We start from the raw sequence: 11,068 nt of genomic DNA on the forward strand, positions 1-11,068 counted from the left end.
GCCTACTATGTAGGTAACTTTGTGGCGCATGTGGAGGTAATTTTTCTCTCTGCTCTAGGCATAGTTAAAGATAGGATAAAATTTGTTTTGTATCCAAGACGCCATTTTAGTAGCACCATCACCTCAATACTGTCTATTACCAAGTTATTGCATGTACGTATTCTTTTGAATGATGGTGCTGTTTTTTTCCGATAACAAGATAGAACTTCCCCATCTAAATAGCTCATATTTATGCTTGCTAAAATTAAAAGTATGTTTAGATTATGGGGTACCAAAACGTAACATTATTCTTATAAACATCTGTGAACACTAAATACATGTGAAAAATTATAAAGTATTAAGCCAGAAAGCATTCTAACATAATGATTAAGACCTAAACTAGGGTTCCGCCCTTCACATACTCGGTGAAGGCCAAGGCTACGAGACCCAACATGGCCAACCTTCCATTTATGAGCTCAGCATCTGGGGTCATGATCCCATCCGATTCTGATTCCACGCTGAGTCCTTTAAATAGAGGAATCAATGATGCCACTGTTAGCAAAATACTAGTTCCAAGGAACAATGAGACTCCACCATTGGATATCTGAGCGAACACATCCTGCCCCTTGTATAGTTCCGTTGCTATAGCTGAAACAAACCCAACCATTGCAAGTCTGCCGTTGATCCTCTCCGGCACTGGCCCACTGAATGCAAACAAGTCTGAAAACTTTGTCCTAGCCTGCTATGAGATATGTGTCACATATTATCCATGTGTGAATGCCACAATAACAACATATTGCTATGGAACTCCTTTCCAGTACATATATACATTGGGGTAGCTAAATTTAATCTTTGGATAAATATTCGTGTACTGCTCTCGAATAAATTGGTTGGACTTATATCAATACCGACATACAAGCTTGTAGTTCCTTTGACAAAGTCCAATTATCTTGATTTTGAAGTTTTAAACGTACAAATGCATAATTAGCATGAGTAAGGTAATATTCATTAAACTTTTAATGGTTAAGACAATACAACAAATAAATAACGGATCAATTCAAGTAACACTAGACACTTAAACAAAACAATACCTTGCCGGGAGAAGGTGTAGGAGGTGGTGGTGGTGGATATTTTGATGCATTTGTAACTGTAGATGGTTGTTTCTTCTGACCATCCTACAAATGAAAAATAAATCAGATATAGAGCGTAATTAGTATCATTATTTTATAAATATATGTACTTAAGATGCACATATATAAGCCAAATAACGAAGAAGACAGAAGAATAGAATAATTACCTTGGCCATTGAGCATATCCTTATTGGAGGGTAGCTGTGCACAGTTGGTGCAACAAGGTGGTTCACTCTAACTGATTTATTCTTTCCCGCTCCATAAGCCAAGGAATTAGGTAGGAATGTTGAATGCATGAAAGTTGCTGATACAGCCATTGTATATATATGTATTTTCGTTCTTGGTTAAACACTAACAAAAAGATCAAACTCTAAGCTTTTGGAGACGTAATTTGTTATTACTTCTTGATATCAAAGTTTGAGCACCTTAGTTGCCTTTTATAAGGTAATGGTACCCTAGTGGGGGGAACTCTTTAAGCGGTGTATAGTTTGGCACCTCATCACCTTTTTACTTTCCCAATGACACTTGACCACGTCTGTTATAAAAAAAAAAAAAAAAAACTTACTCGAAACACACATTGTGTAGCTGTAATTATATGACTAGAGAAGAGAATAAAAAGAAGCATACTTCTCTTGAAGGAATGAGAGGCCGACGTACATGCATGGCTGCAGAACATACAACATTACTATCTAGCCAGTAGTGACCATCACGGGGTCACATTAATTTGTCGGGTCTTCAAATTTTTATGATCTTTTGAGCAAGGGAACGGTGTCTCACGGGACCACGACTCCTTTCAGCTAAGGGACACTGTACAGAAATAGCAGACACAATTGCACTAGAGAACGGATCTTTATGCTACATTTAGTTTCGTCCGCAAGAAAATGTTAGTTGAGCACTTGGTGGCCCACTCTCTCGGTCACTTTTGCATAACTGCACTTGATTGATAGCTAGGACAGCTTTGTGCGTTTGGTCTTGTCCATATATACCAGGTGCATGGTACGTATAAGAGACGTGGCTCCCCGCACACACTATAACCTCGCACACAGGGTTGGTTAATTTGTAGTTTGTGTTGTAAAATCGACGGTTGATGCAGTGGAATAAATAAATAAAACACAAAATTTACAATGTTCCTTTACAGTCAATGTGATTGGAGTACGTTATCGGGATAATAGTGGTTCTTTTATTATAATTAAGAATAATAAGAGTACAAAGATAATTCTCTAAAAAGAACAACCGATTAAAAGGCAGTGAATCTTTTTTTTTTATGTTATAAAAGACAGCGAATCTTTTTTTTATGTGATCTGAGGGACGTGGCTCCCCAAACACACCACAATGAACAAGTCGAAGAATTAATTCTGCTCCCTTTAATTTTTTAAGGTTTTTACTTTTCTAGTATTTTCAGCGTAGTGTAGCTATATGCACAAGTACACAATTAATATGAATTAGCACCAAGTTTAATTCTATATTGCAGTAGGCGTGTATGCGTTTTTGAAACTATTTACCGCTTTATACGACGACTAGCTAGTTTTTAACTTTTGGGTCCTAGTACATGTGTTAACATATATGAACTTGAAGCATAAAGCATTTGATAAGGGGATGTTACCAACCTTCACCTTATAAGTTCTTTATAATTTTAAAATTTCTGCATTGTTATTTAATAATAAAAAAAAATATTTTCACGGCCATTGTTAATCCAACAGTATCCTCCGGATCCTTTTTGTGAGGACCCTGGGGTCCGTTAATCGTGTCAGTTCATTATACATTGTGTGGTCAGTTTTCGTCAGGTACTGTTTGTGTTCAATTTTAAATAAAAAAATTAAAATGATTTCTGAATGCACGATCTACGATGAACGAAAACTATTCATGAATCCCCAAGATTCTCACAAAGAGGATCCGGATTCATCATTAATGATGTGCTCTGTCAGAAATATATAAAAATAGAAATCATCTAACCATTTAATTAGCAATATCATAATTTCATTGTTTACTAACGAACGTGGATTTAGTTAATTTTTGTAAAAATATCTTTAAAGAGTGATCTTGAAAATAGATGATTCGGATCATCATGAAACATTAGAGGATAAGAAATGAAAAAGGAGAAAATCTATAAAAAAAAATGCTAGCATTTCTTTTTTGACTAATATTAGGTAGACCAAATTTTCAAACCATATGATGTGTCAACAATAGAAAATAAGCACGTTAATCAACATTTAAGTAATAATTAATTCATCAATAACCACGTAATATAATTTACAAAATACAATTTAAATGGATGATTTCCCTAGCAGTACTGAACTTTTGATTTCCCCGCTAAACTTTTTAATTCAAAAACTAAGTACTCAAACTAATTTTTTTTGCCGATTACACCCCTACTATTAGTTTTTTATTCATTTCATCCAAATTTCTGTTAAATAAAAGCATGTACACAACATGTGAGGGTACTTCGGTCTCTTCATTCTTTAAAGTAATTGAAAACCCTAGATTTCTAAAATGTCAACATGTGCAAATATGTGTGATTCTATCACTTCTGTGTCTGAAGGTCTAGTGAAGTGACGCTTTTGTCCTCAAAGGAGTGTCACATGGTGTGCATGTGATAAGAGTTAACGTTAATTTGGATGGAATCTATGAAAAACTAACAGTATGGGGAAATCGGCCAAAAAAATTAGTTTAAGTCCTTAATTTTCCAATTAAAAAGTTTAGGAGGGAAATCGAAAGCTAAGCGAAAAGTTCAAGGGGAAATTAGCAGTAAACTCTTTTTTCTTTTATTTTATTTTATAAATAAGTGAAAATGAGAATTGCTAAATTCTTTAATCTAGATCATTTATAATAAGGGTAACGCTAAGAAGACTTAATTTATAAACTATATATGTAAATTAAATTATGTGTCAGCATTAAAAAAATAAGTATGATAATTAACACTTAATAATAATTCAATCATTAACAACTAACATCATTTAATTTACAAAATTTAATATTCCTAACATTATCCTTATGATAATAATAATTGATTCCGAGTACATAGTAATAGAGGTCCTCGAAAATCAGAAATCCCAAAAACCCTAATCCAAGTCCATAAGTTTGGTGCACAAGTACAAGTACCACTAGAAGTAGAAGTCCTAAAAAATTGAAATTCCCAGAAACCCTAATCAAACTACAATATATAATGTTTCCCCCTACCCTACATAATTAATTAACAGGTCTCTCTCCCAATTCCAATCGCTAGGTTTTCATCTATAATCTCTCTCCCTCCCTCCGTCATTCAGTCTCTGGTTTTTAGGGCATTCTTAGGGTTTTGAATCAAGTAGTGTGCCTCTCGGCTAGAGATTTTTGAGACTTTCGTGGTTCAGCATTTGATTTTGGGGATGCAGATAGCGCCATGGCTAAGTCTCGGATAGTTTTAACAACGGGGAGCTCCGCCGCGAACCGCCGAAATTCTGGTACAGAATTCGGGGACATGTGGTTTATGGGATGCAGTTTTTGTCTTCGATCAGCGTTTGATTCCTACACCGTGGCTTGCAAGGCATTTTTTGAGCATGCACCGTCTTAATCTGATTCCGGTTGGGGTTGAGAACAAGAAGCTTTGATCGATAGAGTTTTTGAGATACGTTTTTGTCTTTTCTCCGAGGAACGAAAGAAAAGATTGTTCCTTTGCGGAGATTTAAGGTTATGGACTCCTGTAGTGGTTTGGAAGATGCTGGCGTTGTGGAGAAAGATCCGACTGGGAGATACTTGCGGTATGACGAAGTGTTGGGGAGGGGAGCATTCAAGACTGTATATAAGGCATTTGATGAAGTCGAAGGAGTCGAAGTAGCTTGGTGCCAAGTGAATATCAAAGGAGTAGAAGAAGTGGAAAGATTGTATTCGGAGGTTCATCTGCTGAAGTCACTGAAACATCAAAACATCGTACAGTTCCATAACTCTTGGGTGGATGATAAGAACATGACCATCAACATGATAACAGAGTTATTCACTTCCGGGAGCTTGAGGCAGTACCGAAATAAGCATAAGAAGGTCGATATGAAAGCCATCAAGAATTGGGCTAGACAGATTCTTCGAGGTCTGGACTATCTGCATTCTCACAATCCTCCAATTATTCATAGAGATTTGAAGTGTGACAACCTATTTGTCAATGGATTTAATGGAGAACTTAAAATCGGAGATCTCGGTTTGGCGATTGTCATGCAGCAGCCTACTGCTCATAGCATAATTGGCACCCCTGAATTCATGGCTCCAGAGCTTTATGACGAGGAATACAATGAATTAGTCGACATCTATTCTTTTGGCATGTGCATGCTAGAGATGGTGACTTGTGAATACCCTTATAGTGAATGTAAAAATCTGGCGCAAATTTATAAAAGGGTTACCTCTGGTGTAAAGCCTGCTTCCCTCAGTAAAGTAGACAATCCTCAAATCAAGCAGTTCATAGAGAAGTGTCTAGTTCCAGCTTCTATGAGATTGTCTGCGGCGGAACTCTTGAAAGATCCAATCCTTGCAACTGACAACTTGAATGAGTCCAGCTGTGATCTTTCACAACTACAAAAGTTGTTTACCTTGCCAGAGCCCACATCTAACTCGTCAGTGCTGGAGTTACATTGTTTCTCTAAGAATAATGAGTTCAGGTTAAGAGCGGGGAAAAATCCCGATAACACAGTGTCTTTAACTTTGCGCATTGCTGATACATGTGGTCTTGTGAGGAATATCAGGTTTGATTTCTATCTCGATTCTGATACTGTGATTTCAATTGCTTGGGAGATGGTTGAGCAACTTGATCTTTCACATGAAGACGTCTCTGTCGTAGCTGAGCTACTTGATAACTCGATTGTGAAGCTTGTACCCGGATGGAAACCTTCATCGGAGTTGTCTCTAGCGGACAAAGATAGGTATGATGCTCTAAAGAGGGAGCTTGATGCTATTGGTAAGCAGTATTTCTCGAAATTAAGGGAAGAGGAGATGCAGAGTGCAAAGAAGAGTTGGATAGCAGAAAACAAAATAGCTGTAATTGATGTACTGTACTCTTGCCAAGTATTTTCTTTTCGTCTGTTTTCCCTCTAACATTCATTTGATTCTTGTGAATTGTTTTCGTTAAGAAATGCGGGCATGTGTTTTTAAGTTTGGATTTGTACTTACATTTGTGTTTACGGTTAGTAATGAATATTTTCTTGTTCCAAAAGAATGTATTTCTTTCACATGCATAGCTCCTCCCCCTTTATATGTTTGTGCCTACTATGAAGGTAATTTCGTGGCATATGGGGAGGTACGTAATTTTTCTCTCCGCTCTAGGCATACTCATGTTGATAGGAGAAAATTTGTACCTGATATACCATTTTAATGGCACCATCATCTCAATACCGTCCATTATCAAGTTATTGCATGTAACTATTCTTTAAATTTATTTTTTTTATTACAAGATTTTTTTTTCTCCATCTAAATATATATATTTATGCTTGCTAAAATTAAAAATATGTTTGAATTATTTGGTACAAAAACGTAACATTATTCTTATAAGTATCTATAAACACTAAATAAGCCAAAAAGCAGCCTAACAAAACTTAAGCCAAAAAGCATCCTAACAAAATGATTAAGACCTAAACTAGGGCTCCCCCTGTCACGTACTCAGTGAAGGCCAAAGCTACGAGACCTAACATGGCCAACCGTCCATTTATGAGCTCAGCATCTGAGGTCATGATCCCATCTGATTTTGACTCCACGCTGACTCCTTTAAGTAAAGGAATCAATGATGCCACTGATAGCAAAATACTAGTTCCAAGGAACAATGAGATTCCACCGTTGGATATCTGAGCAAACACATCCTGACCCTTGGATAGTTCCACCGCCAGAGCTGAAACGAACCCAACCATTGCAAGTCTGCCGTTGATTCTCTCCGGCACTGGCCCACTGAATGCAAACAATTCTGAAAACTTTGTGCTAACCTGAAAACAAAAAAAACAAAAAAAAAAAAATCTATGCTTTGAGATGCGTGTCGCATATTATCCATGTGTGAACGCCATGATAACAACATATTGATATGGAACTTCTTTGCTTTGGATAAATATCACTTGTACTATTCTCGAATAATTTTTAGCTTTGGATAAATATTCTGGACAGATAAACTTGCTGTAGGTCTTTTGATACAGACCCATTATCTTGGTTTTAAACTTTTAAATGTAGAAATGCATAATTAGCGCGTAAGATAATATTTGTTCAACTTTTAATAGTTCAGACAATGCACATAAATAATTAACGGATCAATTCAAGTAACACTAGACAATTTAATAAAACAATACCTTGCCGGGAGAAGGAGAAGGTGTAGGACGTGATGAACTTTTTGATGCCTCTGTAATTGTAGATGGTTGCTTCTTCTGGCCATCCTACAAATGATAAATTAGACACAGTGCGTAATTAATATCATTATTTTATAACTATATGTAGTTTAAGATGCACATATATAAGCCAAATAAAGAAGAAGACAGAAGAACAGAATAATTACCTTGGCCATTGAGCATATCCTTATTTGAGGGTAGCTGTGCACAGTTGGTGCAACAAGGTGGCTCATTCTAACTGATTTATTCTTTCCCGCTCCATAAGCCAAGGAATTAGCTAGGAATGTTGAAAGCATGAAAGTTGCTGATGCAGCCATTATATATATATATGTACTTTGGTTCTTAGTTAAACACTAACAAAAAGATCAAACTCTAAGCTTTTGGAGATGTAATTTGTTCTTACTTCTTGATATCAAAGTTTGAGCACCTTAGTTGCTTTTTATAAGGTAATGGTGCCCCAGTGGGGGAAGCTCTTTAAGCGGTGTATAGTTCGGCACCTCATCACTTTTTTACTTTTCCAGTGACACTTGACCACGTCTGTGAGAAAAGAAAAAAAACTTACTTGAAACACGCATTGTGTAGCTGTAATTATATGACTAGAGAAGAGAATAAAAAGAAGTATACTTCTCTTGAAGGAATGAGAGGCCGACGTACATGCATGGCTGCAGAACATACAACATTACTATCTAGCCAGCAGTGACCATCCTGTGGTCACATTAATTTGTCGGGTCTTCAATTTTTTATGATCTTTTGAGCAAGGGAACGATGTCTCACGGGACCACGACTCTTTTCAGCTAGGGGACATGTGTAGCAATAGCAGACACAATTGCACTAGAGAATGGATCTTTATGCTTCATTAGTTTCGTCTGCAAGAAAAATGTTAGATGAGTACTTGGTGGTTCACTCTCTGAGTCACCTTGCATATTTGTATTTGTTTGATTGCTAGGACAGCTTTGTGCGTTTGGTCTTGTCTATATATACGGAAAGGGATCCTCTACGGATCTCTTCCACCTAATCAATCAATTCGGGCTCTTGAAATTTGATCAAACGATTAAAATTATTATAATTTTTAAAGCGGGCCCCTGTTTTTTGTCATTGGATCAAATTTCAAGAGTTCGGATTGATGGATTTGCTGAATTTGCTGGAAGGAATCTGGAGATGATCCCTTTCCCATATATACAAGGTGCATGGTACATATAAGAGACATGGCTCCCCGCACACACTACAACGTCGTACACAAGGTTTGGTTTGTTGTTTGATTTTTTTAGTTCGACAATATACTCGAGCTTAAAAAAAATTAATTCAACCAAAATTATAGGGATGAGTTAGTCTACAATACTCTTTAATTAAAAAAAAAAGTTTATTGGTATTGTTAAATCTAAATTTCATTCAAGGTTGAATTGATGAAACTCGACGTACCAAATAAGACTCACCGTTAGTTTATTTGACGAGTACTCAAGAAAAAAGGGAAGGTGTAAACCAAAGGGTCTCTGATGGCTAAGTCAGCGAATGGTTTGAGAGAAAATAGAAGAAAGAGAATTCAGAGTAGTAAGTGGCGATTTTCGATTTTCCTATTGGAACTTAACTATTTATAGGAGTAAACCCTGACATGCAGCTAGGAGGGGAGGTTGTATGCCATACTAGGTAGACCTCTGTGTTGTGCTAGTGTGATGCAAACCATTCTCCACAGACAACTCACAAATAGTCTCAAAGGTCTTTGATAGATATTATAACTGTCATGTATCGCAGGACACTCAAGGGAGACTCAAAAAGTCTGCTTTTTGCCACCTTAGGTCGAGTACGGCATGGTGTTAGGATTGCGATATCATGGCCCAAAGGGTATCTTGATATATATGTACCTGACTTGAAAGCCCAGTACCTATGGGGTCAGAAGATGCCAGGCCCTTTGAGGTACCATGTGGTTTGCTCACAATATCAAGGGTAAAACCTTCATATTTAGTTAAAAGATCACATGTCCTTCTCCTATTGGATTTAGTAAATGTATGTCTCCAAATGTATTATTAAATTTGAACATTTGAAGTGCAATGCAATCACGTTCAAGTATAATATCCTATATTTATAGTAAATTAATACAGCATCTAGTACGTAAATGTCAACGTTTTTATAGTATTACTGACGTCATTTTGTGTAATTAAATTATAGGATTATATATAACCTTATCTATCTTGTCACTCACACCTTGAATGTTAAAATCATGTTGTAACACGGTTATACTTTAGGATAGGAGGACATAAGGGACTAAGATGTTGTGTATTATCATGACGTACGCTAGTGATAACTTACATCTACATTATAATAAGACGTTCATGGTCATCAACGTTGGTATTATAGTGCAAACATGTTTAAGAGGCCAAGCTAGAAATAGCGTTCATGAGGGGTCTAACTAGGCAATGGCAGCTGCAGGTCATTGTTAAATTCCAAATAGAGCGCGAGCGGCCCTAATTATTTTTTCAACTTTAAGTGAGGCATTTTATCGAGCACTTAACCCATACTCAATATTGTGTGCTTAGTGTACGAGTCTCCACCTTTTGTGCCGTTTTAGTTGTATCTTTAGGCTCTATATTGTTATAGTGAATAAATTAAAAGATATACTCTATATGTACAGAATTAGGAGGTCAGATTTAGTTTATTAGACGTATGAGGGTAGAAAATTCAAAATGAACAGTGTATATTGTGACAACAAGTCTCTAATTAATTTGTCTTTCCAGTAAATATTGTGCCACGTGGATTCTCTTGTCCACGCGTAGTAGTTTGAGAGACGTGCCACAAGTATCATCACAATGTACTAGGTAGTGATTTCTGAGGTTACAATTGTTCAAGGTTTTCAAAGTTTTGTATAGGGGAGGAAAAGGACCGACTGATGCCTCACGGGACCACGAGCACTAGTTTCAAGGTTTCAACTAGAGGACATAAGTAATAACAGACACAATTGCACTAGACAACGAAGCTTTTGATTCGTTTTCGCCAGAAAGAAAATTAAAGGTTGGATGGTTATATTGCTTTGCTTGTTCATCATGGGTCATGACAACTCTCTCATCATTTGCATTTGTCTGATAGTTTTTGGAGAGCTTTGTGGGCAATTTATCTGTTGTCTAGTCCATGTATGTGATCTCAGGGACGTGGCTCCCCAAACACGGCAAAATGAACAAGTCAAGAATTAATTGTGCTCCCATTAATTTTTTAAGGTTTTTACTTTTCTAGTATTTTCAGTGTAGTGAAGCTATGTGCACAAGCACACAATTAATATGAATTAGCACCAAGTTTAATTTCTATATTGCAGTATGCGTGTATGCCTTTTGAAACTACTTACTGTTTTATACGACGATTAACTTCTGGGTACTAGTACATGTATTAACATATATGAACTTCAAGCATAAAGCATTTGATAAGGAGATGTTACCAATCTCCACCTTATAAGTAGCATTAAACGATGGCCTTCTCTTTCTGCTTTGTCCTTTATAATTTTTAAATTCTTGCATTGTTACTTAAATTCTTGGAAAGGTCGAAGCATACTGGCCATCACCATGAGGTAACGTAACCATAAGGGTAAGCGATGCAAAAAGTGAATAAAATTAAAACCAATTAGAACTAAACAGTGAAAGAGTGCGCAATCATGAG

At 36.5% G+C, this 11,068-nt stretch overlaps 2 protein-coding genes across 6 annotated transcripts; one reads left to right on the plus strand and one right to left on the minus strand.

The window, feature by feature from the left end:
* Positions 1-269: 269 nt before the first annotated feature.
* LOC126595931 (early light-induced protein 1, chloroplastic-like) lies at positions 270-7,872 on the minus strand. Of its 5 annotated transcripts, none has more exons than XM_050262338.1 (3): positions 7,597-7,858; positions 1,071-1,154; positions 270-721 (listed from the first exon to the last, which is right to left on the minus strand). In XM_050262338.1, exons 1-3 carry the CDS (start codon positions 7,744-7,746, stop codon positions 374-376), a joined length of 582 nt encoding a protein of 193 aa, XP_050118295.1. In that variant the 5' UTR covers positions 7,747-7,858; the 3' UTR covers positions 270-373. The 5 variants fall into 5 exon arrangements, with proteins under 5 accessions (XP_050118295.1, XP_050118298.1, XP_050118293.1 ...); XM_050262341.1 differs by having other exon boundaries at positions 270-718; positions 7,597-7,855; XM_050262336.1 differs by lacking the exon at positions 7,597-7,858 and adding an exon at positions 1,277-1,532.
* Positions 4,129-6,282, plus strand: LOC126595916 (serine/threonine-protein kinase WNK8-like). The gene has a single exon (XM_050262297.1). It carries the CDS (start codon positions 4,776-4,778, stop codon positions 6,159-6,161), a length of 1,386 nt encoding a protein of 461 aa, XP_050118254.1. The 5' UTR covers positions 4,129-4,775; the 3' UTR covers positions 6,162-6,282.
* Positions 7,873-11,068: the final 3,196 nt, after the last annotated feature.

Source organism: Malus sylvestris, chromosome 13, assembly GCF_916048215.2.
Source record: "Malus sylvestris chromosome 13, drMalSylv7.2, whole genome shotgun sequence".
Classification (NCBI taxonomy): Eukaryota; Viridiplantae; Streptophyta; class Magnoliopsida; order Rosales; family Rosaceae; genus Malus; species Malus sylvestris.